Source organism: Trachypithecus francoisi, unplaced genomic scaffold (assembly GCF_009764315.1).
Source record: "Trachypithecus francoisi isolate TF-2019V2 unplaced genomic scaffold, Tfra_2.0 Lachesis_group15, whole genome shotgun sequence".
In the NCBI taxonomy this organism is placed as follows: Eukaryota; Metazoa; Chordata; class Mammalia; order Primates; family Cercopithecidae; genus Trachypithecus; species Trachypithecus francoisi.
The window spans coordinates 17,335,137-17,352,947 of record NW_022681460.1 but is presented as its reverse complement, the minus strand read 5'-3'; the positions used below and the strand labels follow the sequence as shown (position 1 = coordinate 17,352,947).

Genomic DNA, 17,811 nt, shown 5'->3' with positions numbered 1-17,811 from the left:
CTTTCTAGTGGCCATTGCCTTTTTAATCTTTATCAAATGTTCCTACTGTGTACTCTTAGTCAGGCCTGACTTTAAAGTAGTTCAACAAAATAACTGGGAGAGAGAACACAGGTTAATATACACACACACATATATATATATATAAAGCTGCTTAAATCTTTTCCTTCAAACCAGTTCTCTTTGTAGAATTTCCAGCTTTTATATATATATGTGTGTGTGTGTGTGTGTGTGTGTGTATATATATATATTTATATGGCACAGAACCTGCTGGGTATACTGTATACAAATGCCAAGTCAGAAGTGTATGTGTAACAGTAGTTACAAAAGTAGTCTCCTTTGGTGAGGAAGGCTTTATAAAATAAGACGAGCTGAGATGAACTCAGAACGTTAAACAGAAGAAACTAGAGAAGATACCAGGTGGGAAAAAATGCTTAAGAAAAAGCATGAGTTTGGAATGTTAAAAAAACAGACCAATGCTGCTGATGCAAAGGATATGAAAAAACTGGTAAGAGGACAGTCCTAGTTTTTATCTCATTCTGCCTATCAAATGGATAAGCAACAATTTCTGAGCAATATGGGAATACATAAAACTTTATATCTTTACAAGAATTAACCTGGCAACCACTTACAGAAGGGCAAGCAGCAGACTACTGTATTAGTCCATACATAATTTGTTGAGGGGATGAGGGGAAAAAGGATTCACCACAAAGGAAGAATTGAGAGAATATGGTACATGACTGACTTAGAAGTGAATGTAGAAAATTCCATGGCTTTTATCCTAGGTAGCAGAAAATGATAACTTTTTTTTTTTTGAGACAGAGTCTCACTCTGTCGCCCAGACTGGAGTGCAGTGGCGCAATCTCGGCTCACTGCAACCTCCACCTCCTGGGTTCATGCGATTCTCCTGCCTCAGCCTCCTGAGTAGCTGGGACTACAGGCATGCGCCACCATGCCCGGCTAATTTTTTGTATTTTTTTAGTAGAGATGGGATTTCACCGTGTTAGCCAGGATGGTCGTGACCTCCGGACCTCATGATCTGCCCGCCTCGGCTTCCCAAAGTGCTGGGATTACAGGCGTGAGCCACCGCACCTGGCCAATAACATTTTTAAAAGTTGAAAATTCAACAAAGAGAAGTGGTTGGAAGGAAAGGATAAGTTCGGTTTTAGACAGCTGATGATAGAAAATTTAGGTGGGGATTACTATAAAAGTGATTAAGAGGGATGATACAGAAGGAGTTCAAGAGAGGTCATATAAGCACCAACGTGAGTAGGGATCTTACCTGTTTTGCTCACCCGGGCCAACCACAGTATCTGGCACAGAGCAAACAATAAATAAATGTCTGCTGAAAGAATATGGGAGCTCAGAAACTGAGACACAGATATACACTTGGGAATCATCTTCCTTAATGTGGGAGAGCCAAATACACAAGAATCATGATTAGTAAGATTTCAAATATAAGTAGGTATATATAGAGAAAAGTAGAAGGCTAAGATGGCACTACATATGAATGCCCACAATTATTATGAAAGTCTAAAATCCTAAGACTCTAAGTGTGGAAATATAAAAGTGAACATTTTGAAACAGCCATATCCAGAACAAGATTAATCAAAAAAAAAAAAAAAAAATCACTAAATATTAGCAAAATTTTTAAAGGAAGGTGATTAATATCAGGAGCTATCTGAATGGCAATCTTTGGAACAGTAATACTTGTGGAGTAATGCAGAAGTGTAGGATATAATCATAATCCCCAAATCAATCATAAAATTCACATGTATGATAGAAAAAGCACATATTCCAAAACAGCATATAAAATACATGATGCCGGCTTATAAATTTTACAAGATTTCACAAGTTAGACCACACTTTGGTCTGTATTGTACGTATAAATTGTGGAAGTCATATGAATTTCAAAAATTTCTTAATTTAACAATGGCCTGGGTGCCAGTGGCTCTCACCTGTAATCCCAGCACTTTGGGAGGCCAAGGCAGGAGGAACGCTTGAGGCCAGGAATTAGAGGCTAACCTGGGCAACATAGCAAGACCTTGTCTCTACAAAAAAAAAAAGTTTTCAAATTAGCTGGATGTGGAGGCACACGCCCTTAGTCTCAGCTATTCAGGAGGCCTAGGTGGGAGGATTGCTTAAGCCCAGGAGTTCAAGGCTGCAGTGAGCTATGATCATGCCACGGCACTCCAACTTGAGCAACACAGAGACTCTTTCTCTAAAACAAATAAAACAAACAAATGTAAAAATCTCCATAACACTCCAGCCAGGACATATAAGTTTATTAAAAATAAAATGGTAAATGACTCCCTTTCCCATAAAAACTAAGATTTGTTCATTTTAATAGTGTTGGGTAATACTAGGAAAGCCTGCTTTGTCTATTTACATCACACCAATCCCTTCCTTTGATACTTTTTAAAAACCCAGCCTTCAGTTCTCACCAATTTGTTCATATTTACCTTAGCCTCCAGATTAAAATGGTAAATCTTTTCAGGAACTCTTGCCCTCTTCAAAGCAATGGATGACAATCTTATCACCAGAATATTCACTACCTCTCCTCAATCTTTATTCTTCCCTCCTCAGTTTTTCTGAAGCATTACCATTAATGACCACCATGCTTCCTTCTCAAAATTCTATCTTTATCCCACCTTGTCTCAATGTTCTCTTCCTGATTCAACACATAACCTGGCTCCTTGAATGGCCCACTCTCACTTTCCACTGAATCCTCTCCTTCTTTTCACCCTAAATAAAGATTATTCCTCAGGGTTCCCGTCTCAGCCCTCTCTTTCTGTCCATGTGCTCCTTCTTTTCTGATTCTAGTTACTCACAAGACATGAAAACAAAAAAAGCCCAGACAAAAATAGGTGAGGTAAAATTTGGGGTGCAAAAATTTAAGGGGGTGCCGAAAAAAGCTCAGTAATTAAGACAACGAATAACAATGCAGTATCTTTAAAAATTAAAATGCCAAAGTATCCACGATGAAGAAAACATTAAAATTTTAAGTAGAAACAGGATCATTTGGTTCCTAACATATCTAGTTCATTCAAACATCTAATTCTACCTTGAAGTTCTGTAGGCACCTGAGAGTGAACAAAGCCAAACCTTGGTGGCTTATCTAATAAAGCTAGCTCTCAGAACACTTACATGACATCAAGGTTAGAAAATAAATTAAAAGGAGCAGGACTTTAAGTGTATAACTTACATGCACTTAAGAACAAGACTGGAAGAGGACAACCAAAATGAGAACAGTAAATGTATAGGGGTAGTAGGACAGCAGGTGATTTAAAATCATAACCGCTATAAAGTGGTTTATAATTAAAAAAAAAAAAAAGCTCTCCTTCTTGATGCCCTATTTCTAAAAAAGGCATCAGTATCTGCCCAGTCACCCAGGCATCCTCTCTACTCTCCCATTATCACCCCCGAAAGCCCTACTAATTATGCTAAGCCCATATACTCTTTTACAGCAATGTTTCCTATATCCATATTCCTTTCTGTCCATTGCCAACACAGTTCCCAGCCATTGTGCTGTCCTTTATTATATATATACATACATATTTTTAAGAAACAGCGTCTCACCCTGTCATCCAGGCTGGAGTGCAGTGGGACTATCACAGCTGACTGCAGCCTCCAGCCTCTAGGCTCAAGTGATTCCCCTGCCTCAGCCTTCTGAGTAGCTGGGGCTAGAGATGCATACCACTGTGCCCAGCTACGTTTTTTATTTTTGTAGAGACAGGGTTTTGCTTTGTTGACCAGGCTGGTCTCTAACTCCTGGCCCTCAAGTGATCCTTCCTCCTCGGGCCTCAAAAAGTGTTGGGATTACAGGCATGAGCAACCAGCCCAGCCTACTTCCTTATAATATTATAAGCAACTTCTGTGGGTGTTCCTGCCCCCTTCTATTAAGTACTGCTAGCTTCAACACCAGATTTATTCAATCCTGGCACATTCCAACTTCGGTATCTTAAATGGTTCCTAAAATGCCTAGTGTATTAAGAAAAAACTGCTCAGTCCAACATTAACATTCCAGCCTATGTTTCCAGGCTTGTTGAACACAAATCAAATGAAGTTTTCCATTTCTCAATAATACTTTAGCCCCACAAATTAGAATTGCCTATGTTCCTCAAAAACACATGGAGTGACTCCAACCTCCATCCTTTATGCCACTTCCCCAAGCCCAGGCCTATTAAATTCTCCTAATTCTTCATAGGCCAGCTGAAATGTCACTTACCTTCAAGAGGCCTTTCCCAATTCCCCAGCCAGATGTGCCCCATTCCTCCTCTGACTTACCCTCACTCTCAACCCCTCCATGTACACTCATTTAAAATTGTTAATAAACTAATATTCTGTTTTTTATTATAGCTTAAATCTCTCCACCCTCCCCTCGACTAAACTGTAGTCTTATTTGTGAATGTGGATCTTACTCATCTGTTTTCCCATATTTTCCATATAGCAGTTCAATGTTTATTTAATCAGCTGAATTACCAATGTACAAAGTGCCGCTTAACAACAATGAAACATAAAGGAACATGTCACTGAATGGAATTTTTCTTAGGTTTCCAGGAACATGCCACAAAAAAAGCAGACACTTCCTTATTGCACATAGGCAGAAGTTCCATTAAAAGGAAAGAATATTCACTTTGGGAGGCTGAGGCGGGCAGATCACGAGGTCAGGAGATCGAGATCATCCTGGCTAACACAGTGAAACCCCGTCTCTACTAAAAATACAAAAATTTTAATCCGGCGTGGTGGCGGGCACCTGTAGTCCCAGCTACTCGGTAGGCTGAGGCAGGAGAAGGGCGTGAACCTGGGAGGCGGAGCTTGCAGTGAGCCGAGATTGTGCCACTGCACTCCAGCCTGGGTGACAGCGCAAGACTCCGTCTCAAAAAAAAAAAAAAAAAGGAAAGAATGTTACAGAGAGACACAATTACAAAACGTCTCTTATAAAGACTTTCATACAGTTATTGGAACAGAATCTTTGTCTTGGCTGATTTGGATGCAGAAATGAAATTTAAAGGTATGGTTTCTGAGAATTGCTATGAGTGTAGATAAGACCCTATGGGCAAGATAATTCCCAATAACTCGTAACTTGACCCCCACCCAGAAATCTGATTATACGTAATCATAAGCAATATTATCAGCTTACACTTTTCTTCAGGATTCAATGTCTACACACACACACACACACACACACACACACACACACTCTTCACATGATACACAAGAAATATAAGATATAAGGTTGGCTTTGACTAAAACAGGCAATTCCCCTAGTAATATCATAGTATATGCACAGATTCTTTTTCTCATATTATAATTCATCTAATTCATCCTGTTTCCCTTCTAGAATCTAAACTAAAGCCAAAATAATAAACTATTATGAAAGCTATTTTACGTAAAAGGAAGCTAAGGTCATATTCATTCAGAAATAACTGATTAAGGGAAAACACTTGAAAATACTCAAATTTTTAAGAAAACAGTATTTTACAGAATTATATAGTATTGCGCCTCAAGAATCACTTTATCACATCCTTTTACAGGTGACGAAATAAACCCAGAAAGGTCAAGCAATTGTCTTTGGCAAGCATCTACAAATTTGGCCTGAAATCCAGGGATCCCTCTAATTATTCCGTTCAGTTACTATTTCTAACTCTGATAAAGGAACAATACTAAACTCCACCATACAATTAAATTTTGAACTCCCTTCCAAAAATGTTGAATTTTATAAAATAAATACAACCTATCTTTTAATAAATGAGCAGTATTTTTCAAAAAAACTAGGACTAGAGCTTATTTTCTTGAGATGGAGTCTCTCTCTCTCACCCAGGCTGGAGTGCAATGGTGCGATCTCGGCTCACTGTAACCTCCACCTCCTGGGTTCAAGTGATTCTCCTCACTCTAGAGCTCTTTTTTAAAAGCCTTTTAAGGAGGTTTCACGGGGCAAACAGATACTTGAATTCTTTAGGAGTAACTTGGGAATCTAAAATAAATTTTTGCAATAACGACTTAAAGAATTTTACTTTACGTTTTGTTGTTTTAAAATTATATTTCATGTACTCTCAATTTCCCAAATGTAAACTGCATGAAATATAAGAAAAAAGTTAAATGGGCTGGGCATGGTGGCTCATGCCTGTAATTCCAAACACTTTGGGAGGCTGAGATGGGAGGATCACTTGAGGTCAGGAATTTGAGACCAGCCTGAGAAATGTAGCAAGACGCTGTCTTTATAAAAAAAAGATTAGCCAGGCATGGTGGCTTGTGCCTGTAGTACTACCTACTCGGGAGGCTCAGGCAGGAGGATCGTTTGAGGCCAGGAGTTCAAGGCTGCAGTTAACTATGATCGCACCACTGCACTCCAGCCTGGGCAAAAAAGTAAGACCCTGTCTCTAAAAAACAAGAAAGAAAAGATATATCAAATAGTCATTTATGACAAAACACGCACAAGAAAATCTTTAATTTCCAAGGTAAGGAACCTGCATACATATCCCTTGAATCTACAATAAAAGTTGAAAAACATAAAAGAAAAACCGCAAAATCTTCAACTTCCGTGAAAGAAGAAAATTATTCTAGCAAACTTACACCTCAGAAAGACTACCATGCTTTTATTTCTTAATAAACAGCAGGTATGCATTTTGAGGGCCAAATGAAGACTTCATTTTATATTCTAAGAAACATTTGTTTTAAATTCTAGACTTAAAAAATAAGATGTTCAATGTTTAGACAATAAGGGAATATTTCCTAACCTTCCCCATAACTGCTGGAATGTCCTAACCTTACCATTGTAACACAACTATTTCTACTTCTCAATATTTTCTAGTCTTTGTCCACATGCATATGTAATCCTAGTGTATGTGTTATGCAATTTTGTATACTGCTTTTTTTACTTGCATAATATGTATCCTTCCTTGGTGCTAGTCTCATGATTATTTTAACAATTGTATGAAACAAAAAGTTTTTTGCTGTTTTTTTTCAGTTCTTAAAATACAAAAATCAATACTTCCAGGTGATTGCTATTATAGCAATCACTGTATTGCATATTCTCTCAGCAGTCAGGTTTCTCACCACATTCGAGGAAAGAAGAGTATCATATGGAGACCACAGATGTCAGCTGTGGCCATAACATGAAGGGGCCTGTGGGCCTTGGTAATGAACTTCGAAAGCATTCCAACTACAACGAGAAGTTGTTGGAGGGTTTTATTCAGTCCCAATGATGCCATCAAAAAAAGATCACCTCGCTGGTAGGTGAAGAATGGATTATACAGGGACTAGGATAGAAAACTAGAGATCAATTAGGAGGCTACTACAGTAATCCAGGTGAAAGAACAATGGTAATTTAAACTTGGGTGGCTGCGATGGAGACTAAAACAAGGATTAGGTCTCAAAAGTACTGTTTTAGACATATAAGGCATAGGACTGACCTAATAAAAGTAAATGTTAGGCAAGGAGTTAGATACAGAAGTCTGGAATTATGGGAGATGGCAGTACTGTATTTCCAGCCCAAACCGGCGTGTCAGCACACATATGACATTTAAAGCCATGGCTTCGGGGAGATCATCTGCAGGACAGGGGTCAAAACTACTGCTATGGAAAACAGCCACAATTGCTTATGGCCACTTTTTAGCTACACTAGCAGAGTTGAGTAGTTGCAACAAAGTGAGTAACAGAAAGACAAGGGCATACATACAGCTCCAAACTCTAGGACACCACAACATTTGGAAGTACAACAGAGGAGGAGAAGCCAGACATATGGATTAGAAGACAGCAGAGTAGAACTGAATTTGCCTAATCTACCTATTAGGTTACATAGTGTATTCAGTCTTTTTTTTTTTTGAGACGGAGTCTCGCTCTGTCGCCCAGGCTGGATTGCAGTGGCCGGATCTCAGCTCACTGCAAGCTCCGCCTCCTGGGTTTACGCCATTCTCTCGCCTCAGCCTCCCGAGTAGCTGGGACCACAGGCGCCCGCCATCTCGCCCGGCTAATTTTTTGTATTTTTTTTAGTAGAGACGGGGTTTCACCGTGTTAGCCAGGATGGTCTCGATCTCCTGACCTCGTGATCCGCCCATCTCGGCCTCCCAAAGTGCTGGGATTACAGGTTTGAGCCACCGCGCCCGGCCTGTATTCAGTCTTACACATTAACTGAATAATAAAGTCATGACATGCATACTTTTTTTAAATTAAGGGAACCAAGTAACAAGGAGTTCAATTAGACAAGTATTCCATCAGCAAATCTTACCTGCATTCCTCAAATACTGATTATTTTAAAAGGTATGTGAAATGTGTAATCAAGTCTATAAAACGAGGCTTTTAAAATACATCTACTGTTTCTTTTAAATCTGAAACTAGAATTTTTACTGTGATTATTCATTCCCTTCTACAGAAACAGACTTTTAAAGAAATAATAGCAAGTACTTATAAGAATAAACAAGGGAACAAATGAGATAAGCACTGAAACAATCTCTCCTCATTGTGAAGCACTTCGCTGGTTATAAATAAATGCCAGTTCTAAAAAACTGGCCTACCTCTTTTTCTTTCTGAACTAGACCCCTAAGTTACCTCTAACAACCCAGTTACAAAACAACTAGAGAGCAATCTTCAGAGAAGAAAACATATATTTATGGAGCAATAATTTAAAGTGAAAAAAATCTACCATTAAAATTTTACATGACTGTAGTAGTCAAGAGAAAATAAATCATAACAAAATATATAGGCCATTAAGCTATTTTATTTCAGGAGAGAGCCCTTCAGGGCACCTCACAGAACAGCAATTATACTGTGGAAAATTACACTGCAATGCTGTAGTAAGAGAACAGGTATGTGTAATGGTGACAAAGTATAACAAAATGAGGGCTGGATTTAAGTCCTAGCTTGTCAGCACAAACGATATGCAAAATGAACAGGCCATGTGGGTTTTTTCGGCATCCGGTTGCACATTTTTAAAATGAGAATATATTTACAGAATCTGCTCACCTGACAAAGTAACAACTCAACACAAAGCTGGAGCACCATAACATGAAATTTTTAGTTGGTTTTTTAAAAAATGCGTCCTATAACTCAAAGCATGAACATGTATACTGGTGGGATGAAGCAATTTCTATTAGTCTTTAACTATCTTTTACAAATAATTTCTATGACCTACAGATAAGTGCCTGTTTACCAAGGCTTTAAGATGACCCAAAACAATCAGAAATAGTACTAAAAGTGACTATTGTGGTCACACTCTTTTACCAGTAGAAATCAAACTAACGTAATGGTTAAGCACAAAAGCTCCAGAATAAAAATTTGGTTCAAATTCTAGATCTGCTCCTTACTAGATTTGGAACCTGGCTTTTAAATTCTCAGTTTCTTTATCTGTAAAACTGTTAACGACTTAAGGCACTTTTCTATAGTATCCAGTACAGAGTAAAAGTTCAACAAAGGGTAACTATTACTACTAAGATATAGGTTTGATTGATTAATTGATTGATTGAGGCAGGGTCTCACTTTTTCACCCCGGCTAGAGTACAGTGCTGCAACCATGGTTCACTGCAGCCCCAACCTCCAGGACTCAAGTGATCCTCCCATCTCAGCCTCCTGAGGAGTTGGGACTACAGGCACGCATCATGTCTAGCTCATTTTTTATTTTTATTTTTCAGAGATGGGGTCTCACTATATTCCCCAGGCTGGTCTTAAACTCCTGGGCTCAAGCAATCCTCCCATGTCAGCCTCCTAAAGTGCTGGGATTAAAGGCATGAGCCACCACACTCAGCCAAGGTTTACTTTAATACACAGATCCAGTACTATAATTAAACAAAAGGGTACATACAGAATAAAGTCATTTAAGAAGTTAACAGGCCGGGCGCGGTGGCTCAAGCCTGTAATCCCAGCACTTTGGGAGGCCGAGACGGGCGGATCACGAGGTCAGGAGATCGAGACCATCCTGACTAATACGGTGAAACCCTGTCTCTACTTAAAAATACAAAAAACTAGCCGGGCGACGAGGCGGGCGCCTGTAGTCCCAGCTACTCGGGAGGCTGAGGCAGGAGAATGGCATAAACCCGGGAGACGGAGCTTGCAGTGAGCTGAGATCCGGCCACTGCACTCCAGCCTGGGTGGCAGAGCAAGACTCCGTCTCAAAAAAAAAAAAAAAAAAAAAGAAGTTAACAAAAGCGGGATAGAATTTTGCAAAGACAGAATAAGACTGGGGATGGAATAGTCAAGAGAGGCTACTTCAGAGATGATAGTTCGGATGGACTTATAAGAATCAACAAGCTGGGCGCGATGGCTCACACCTGTAATCTCAGCACTTTGGGAGGCTGAGGAAGGTGCATCTTGAGGTCAGGAGTTCAAGACCAGCCTGGCCAACATGGTGAAACCCCATCTCTACTAAAAATACGAAAAATTAGGCGGGCATGGTAGCGTATGCCTGTAATCCCAGATACTCAGGAGACTGAGGCAGGAGAACAGCTTGAACCCTGGAGGCAGAGGTCGCAGTGAGCCGAGATCGCGCCACTGTACTCCAGCCTGGGCGACAGAGCCAGACTCCATCTCAAAAAAAAAAAAAAAGAATCAACAGTCTTTTGACAGGTAGCTAGCCCTTTGCCAGAAAAAGGTGAAGAGGACATTTCAGGACGTTAAGATAAACATGAAATTCTGTACAAGACATGAACTACACAAAGGTCGAGATTAAGAATAGACTGCTCCCTTACATGAGTTTCCACATGAGGGAAGATAAACACTAGGTTGTACTATTCAGTATGTCAAATGTAATCACAATATTTAGACTTTCAACATTTCCAGCACCTCTGTATTTCAACATAAGGAGAATAAATTTAAGAAAATCATACTTCTCAATAGTATCTGTGTCACTGTGCCAACTAAGTAAACTAGGGTAAATTGTGTTCATTTTCCTCCATTACTTTAAGGCTTCTGGGTAGTACGTTGGGAAACACAAAGCGCAGCTCAGTTCATTATTCTTATCTACAGGAAATGCAGCCTTTCTTTGAATTCAAAGAACACATATTAACTATTCATTACATGCATAACACCAAGATACACTCTGTAAGAAAAGCAAAAATGAGAAGGATGGATAGTATCTGTGGAATTTATAAACCAGTAAGAAAGTTTATGTACATATACATATAAATATGACTACACAAAGTGGAGAACAGAAGTACCTTTAGAGATAATTGAAGTTCTGAGGAGATTCAGAGATACAGTAAGATAGAGAAGGGAGTGAATACTCAAGAAAGGCAAAAATATACAAGGTGATATTTAGGATTGACTCAGAAAAGATCGACAATAGCCTCTTGGTAGGCATATAGCCATTTGCCAGAAAAAAAGGAGAAGAGGGAGTTCCAGGAAGGTATGCAAAGGTATGCAAAGCACTGAGAAATAGGTTGAAAAGGTGGGATACACTGGGCAGACTTTTAAAATCTTACTGTGAGAAACTTGTATCCAAAAACCAATTCAAAAGAAACCCAGCTCTGATTTAAATAAACTAAGGAAATAACACTAGAAAGAGCAGCACAAAAAAAAATCTGTTGTCTTACTGTTGAATTCTCACACAGAAGGCAATGCCTTATTCTGGTTCATTCCAATTTACAGCAAATAATCCTAAGGCCTGTCCCAAATTATCCTCAATCATGAAAAGAAACATGAAATACAAGTAATCTAATGTAAGGCAAGTAGCAGAGTATCCTTTGATCTGCGTTAGGGTTAAACTTCAGTGTGCAAAAGTATCATATAGGTAGCTTGATTAAAAACAGAGACGCCCAGGTCCCAGTTCCCTCATTAAGTTTGATTACTAAATGTGTTGAACCTGTATTTTTTATAAGCATCCCCACTGACTAATTCACAGATGGTCCACAGACAGCTTCTGAAAAATACTGACCAACAGCAAGGTTCCTAGCAAGGCACAATAAAGCCAGGAAATAAGAACAAGTTCCGTCACTTAAGATAACAATACATATCCAGATAACTTGGAGCCAAGTGTACGTGCATGTGAGACACAGGCAAACAACACTGCTAAGGCTAGAACAACAAAATCCATTTACCCCAACCCCTGGTTCTTCTACCATCCCAGTTATGGTCATTTCTTAAATTATAATCATACAGACAGAACAGCAAAACCTTGTTAGAATTCTGAACTCAAAAAATTCCTGATCACTGTCCTGAGAGAACAACTGGAATTTCTGAAAGATGAAAGAATTACTTGCAGACTGTATTATAATTAAGAAATATCGCAGGTAAATGAAAAACAGAAAGATCAGTTTGCTGGCAAAGTCAAATCAAGGTCAATATAATAGATCTTTTAGTCTAAGGATTAAATATTATTATCTAGATCCAACCATAATTAGAACAAATTTAAATACAAATTTGAAGGCAAAGGGTAAGTTTAGGACAGGAGAAAATGTAAGGTGGTAAGCTTGTCTTCAAAGTGACTGCCCATCAATCCCCGTTCAAATCCTCACCCAACCTTTCTACACAAGCCATTTTCTCATGGAGAGGTGAAGTCCATTTCTCCACTTTCTTGATGCAGAACAGACGTGAGACTTCTCTGACCAAGAGAACATAGAAAAAGTAACACTGCATGATTTCCTAGGTTAGGTCCTAAGACATCTCTCAGCTTCAGCCTTTGGCTATGTCTCTGGACACATTCGTTCTGCGGGAAGTTAGCTAACTGGCTACCCTGAAGCCACGATTAAAAGAGAAAGCCCAAGCTAGCCACAACCTCCAGACCACGTGAAGCCAGATGACAAACCTGCCCCATCTATTTCAGCCATCGAAAACCAGGCACCAGACGTAAGGAGAAACCTTTAGGTCCCAGACTCTATCTGAATGAAAGCTGATGAGTGACCCAAAGGAAAAACTGCCCAACTGAACTAAGTCAATACATAAATTGTTGTTTTAAAACACTATGCTTTGGGTAGATTTCTACAAAGCAACAGATAACCAGAATAACTGTCCAAGCCTTCATGCTACCTCATTTCCCAACTGTTCATTACATAAATCAACCTACTATATTCACTGCTCTCAACACTCTACTCAATGCTATTACTGAAGCTAGTCTAATGGGAATGCTGCCATTAGTGAAATCCCCATTCACACACACAGAGAACACTGTTCACGCCAATCCCAGTTCTATCTTTTTGAGTGGGTCCAGCTCAGATGTTGCTCCCTTCCTTACCAGACAAATATGGGGGTAACCTGGGAAATTTTCCATTTTTTGCTCCTTAAATAAAGTCTCTGTCATTCACTTAGCATTTCTATATTAGCTTGTGTTAATTTTTAAGGGACATCATTACTTGAGTGGAAACTCCTTAAGAGACACCATTTCTTGAACTTCTTGTATCCCAGTGGCATTCATGTCAACAGGATTTTTTACATGTTACATATCTATCTAGAAAGAAACTTAAATAGACGCGTATTTAGAAACACTGAATATGGCCAGGTGCGGTGACTCACGCCTGTAATCCCAGCACTTTGGGAGGCTGAGGCGGGCAGATCACCTGAGGTCAGGAATCCGAGACCAGCCTGGCCAATATGGCAAAACCCTGTCTCTACTAAAAATACAAAAATTAGCAGGGTGTGGTGGTGCGCATCTGTAGTCCCAGCTACTCAGGGAGGCTGAGACAGGAGCTGCTTGAATCTGGGAGACAGAGGTTGCAGTGAGCCTAGATTGCACCACTGCACTCCAGCCTGGGCGACAGAGCAAGACTTCATCTCAAAAAAAAAAAAAAAAAAAGAAACACTGAAAAAGAAACACTAAATAAAACTTATATGTCTATACTCCCTCTGAGTGATTCTTACATATCCACAGGGCCTATATTTTCAAGTCTATATTCAAAGTTACTGAGCCTTTCCTTGGCCTCCCTACGTAAAACTGTACCCCTTCCTACACCACTGACTTTCAGCATTCCTATCTTCCCTTCCCTGCTTTATTTTTCCTCATTGCACTTACATTACCACATATTTACCCACGCATATTATTTGTCAGACTCCCACTGAGATCTAAGTTCCATGAGTACACTGCTGCATTCCCATGTCTGGAAGAGTATCTGGTACTTAACAGACCCCGACTGTCACCTGTAAATGAATGCATGAACGAATCAAAACCAAGAATGGACTAATTGAAGGTCTCTTATTTCAGGAATATTATTCCTTATTCCTTCAAAAAGCAAACAAACAAACAAAAAACTTATTTTACAGTTAAGACACAAAATTCTGTAAGCCTTTTCACTGAAAATGCTCCTTAAGGTGCCTTTCAGTTCTCAGTCAAAACTTGGTTTAGCTTACTTCTTCCTCTTAATTAGCAATCATTTTTCTTTTAGCAACTATGACACAGGATACTTCTGAATCACATCAGCAATTTAAACACAGGAATTGCCAGAACAAGGAAACGTGGCATCATTATAGTCTGTACTAGTAGGCATCGTCATCAAGTCAAACAATTTAGCTATACATTTTGCTTCCGTACTGGAAGATAAAGATACCTGCTTTAAAAGATACTTGCTTTAAATCACCTGGCTATACATCAATCCACCACATTGCTTAATGTCTTTGATGTCCACTTTTGCTTCACTTATTTTTTTTCACCAGACAATACTGGTTGTATCGGTTTAGCCATGGATTGTGTCATCTCCTAACAGTCTCATGACTACTATTGGTCTGCTGAGTTCTTTAGCAAGTTCCATAAATGTCAGTCCCTGAATATATCAAACTTTACCCTACAGGGCAAATCATTATTTGGTGATGACGGGCTACTGCGTCATCACGCTCCTTGCGGGCTGCAGTCAAGATGATAGGGCAATCAGAGATCACCCTGGAAGAGTTACTGTCTGGCCTATTCCTACCCTTTCTGACAAAACCCTGCACTTAAATTTACCTATCTGACAAAGATTTATGCTTCCCTAGAGCACACAGGTAATTTATTGAACAGAGAATAAAACTTTCATTTTCTTCCCTTCATACCAATACTTCTAAACATTCTTCTCACATCTTTATCTTTAAAGAAATTCCAATGCTTTCAAGATCTGATTGAAACCCAAACCTGACATCCCAAACCTGAGTCTTCCTCAACTTATCTCCTACCTATTCTTCCAGGTCCTGCTTAAATCCCACCTCCACTGCATGAACTTCTCAAGTTCCTTCATTCATAATTTCTCTTCTCTCTTTTCACAATAGTAACTTTACTCTCAACACTTATTGTTATTAACCATGTCAAATATGTGAGCATGTGCCCACCTCCTAACAATCCTGAGAGTCCATGGAATTAAATGCAAGATTCCAAGTAATATGCCTAGCACAGTGCTTTAGGTTTGTAGCTACCCAATAAGTACTGAATTTTTGTACTTACAAAAACTCCCTATGATGAAATTCATTCCCTCAATCAAAACGTATGAGAGGAGAATTCTATCAAGTACTGTGTTGGGCATGGATGATGAAGGATCACAAACCATCCCAGGCTTCCAAGACAGAAAGGGACCATTTTCTTTTCTGCCTATCCAATCTCTCACATATTTTTCATTAAACCCAGTTCAAATACCACTTGACCCCAACCGCTCCCATTTGCCGTACCTATCACACAGCCCATGCCTATGTCCTCTATAGCCTGACTGCGACTTAAGAACAGCGCCTGGAAGCTCTCTTAAAGAAACACTGTGGTGTAAATGAAGGCAAAGATTGTGAAAAAGCACAGAATGGCTAAAATTCCAATATCCCCATTGCCCAAGGCCCCATCTTTGTGGCCTTGGGCAAATCAGTTAACGTTTTTAAACCTTGCTCCCTCTTGGGAGACAAGGGTATACAAATACCATCTACATTACTGAGCTACTATAACGAATAAGGGGCATTTTAATTATTATTATTATTATTATTATTATTTTGAGACGGAGTTTCGCTCTTGTTGCCCACGCTGAAGTGCAATGGCGCGATCTCGGCTCACCGCAACCTCCGCCTCCCAGGTTCAAGCGAGTCTCCTGCCTCAGCCTCCCTAGTAGCTGGGATTACAGCATGTGCCACCACGCCCGGCTAATTTTGTATTCTTAGGAGAGACGAGGTTTCTCCATGTTGGTCAGGCTGGTCTCGAACTCCCGACCTCAGATGATCCGCCCGCCTCGGCCTCACAATGTGCTGGGATTACAGGCATGAGCCACCGCGCCCGGCCAAGGGATATTTTTAAAACGTTAAAAAGCGACCGAGTCAAATCCAACGACTTAGTAGGTGTTCAATAAAGCTTGTCTCCCTTTCTCGAAAGCGCTAACGCTGTGATTTTCAGAGAGGCGGCGGCAACTCACGCCCTGGGCACCACCGGCCAGACGGTCCAGCGGTCCAAGACACCTCGGCCACCCCCCACCACCGCACCGGGCCTCACCTTGGTGGTCGTAGACGCTGATGTAGGAGATGCCCACGGCCATACACCACACCACGAGGCTCGCGATGTCCGAGAAGCTGGGTTCCTGCTCCACCTCAGTGATCACCAGGCCCATATGCACAGGCAGCTTCTCCAAGGAACGGCCGTCCGCGCGCCAGCGCATCCGGTGGTGGGCGGCGGCCAGGCACGACCCCCCGCGCGAGTGCCGGTGGTGACGGCGGTTCCTGCCGACTGCCGGGGACTTGCGGAGCGTGAAGCCGAGCGGCGCTAGGACCGCGGCAGAAACGGCGCGGCAGCAGCGCCGCCAGATCCAGTTCCAGGTGCCGAACCGAACGCGGAGCCAAGAGGTGAGCGTGCGGTGCAGACAGAGCAGCGCGTGCAGCACCCGCCACACCAGCTCGTACAGCCCCGTCATACTCTTGTGGCCCTCGGGCACCCCCTCTCCCTCCCGCCCACTCCCGCGGCGCGACAGCTTTTTATCCGCCCCTGCGGCCGGCGCGGGCCATCGCTCCGTGCCCCCCGCCCCCCGAGCCCGAACCCCTTTCCACTGCCAACACCTCACCTCGCCCCCGCCGCCATCTTCCTCCTCCCTTGGCAACCCCGCCCCCACTAGTACATGGACAGTTCTGATTGGCCAGCGTGGAATTCTGACGCGGCTTCTGGGTCCGAGAATATGGCCCAGCCCGACGCAGTGAGAGAAGGCGCACGCCTGCGAACTAGCCGGGCGGAGACTGCGGGCGCCCCCTGGTCGTGTGGAGGGCGATGAGCGAACGACCCTGGACTTTCTGAACGGAACCCCAGCAAAGCACATGTGGTCTTCCATGCGATGGGCGCTTCCTGGGGACCCGCGCGTCCCTTGGGTCCAGGACATCTTACAGTGTCTCCTCTCACGGCCCCCACAGAAACGGTTTCTGGGGAGTAAAAGTGTCCTGAGTGGACTGGAAATTACAAATGCCGGAAAGAACCTAGGGGTGGAAAGCAGCCCTCAGTAAGTGTTGATGCTGGGAATCCACCAGGGTTCCCCAAAGTGTCCTCAAAGGCTGGAGTGGACCTGCTACCGGCTTTTATTCAGTCTCCCAGCTGAGGCTGGGAACGAAACTCTTTAGCCATGTTCCTGAAACACCCCTCTACCCATGTCATTCTCATCTAAGGTATCCTTTCCTGGCTGTACATTGCTTAGTACCTAAAAGAAAGGCTCTACAGCTTGGCAGTCCAGTCACTTCATTCTTTTTTTTTTCACTTATTCGGCAAGACTTTGACCAACCACTGTGAGTTAGGTTTACAGTGGGGAGAAAAATAGACATTGTGCCTGACTTCAATCACCGCCACTGTTTGAGGGAAACTGCCCATCCAAGCCTTATCATCCCCTTTAACACCCTAATGTTTCTGTCCATCTGGACTTCGAAGTGGTGCTCTAGAATGGTTCTGTACTGCCCCGCGCAAGTCTGTACCGTCTTTGCCCTTTT

The 17,811-nt window shown here is 41.5% G+C and overlaps 1 protein-coding gene across 1 annotated transcript in view; it reads right to left on the bottom strand.

The window, feature by feature from the left end:
- NUS1 (NUS1 dehydrodolichyl diphosphate synthase subunit) overlaps nucleotides 1–16,965 on the bottom strand; it is a 36,094-nt gene extending 19,129 nt beyond the window's left edge. Inside the window, exon 1 of the mRNA XM_033234404.1 lies at nucleotides 16,346–16,965. Within this exon, the coding sequence (XP_033090295.1) occupies nucleotides 16,346–16,760 (415 nt within the window). The 5' untranslated portion in view covers nucleotides 16,761–16,965. The remainder of the gene's footprint in view (nucleotides 1–16,345) is intronic.
- Between the last annotated feature and the right edge of the window lie 846 nt (nucleotides 16,966–17,811).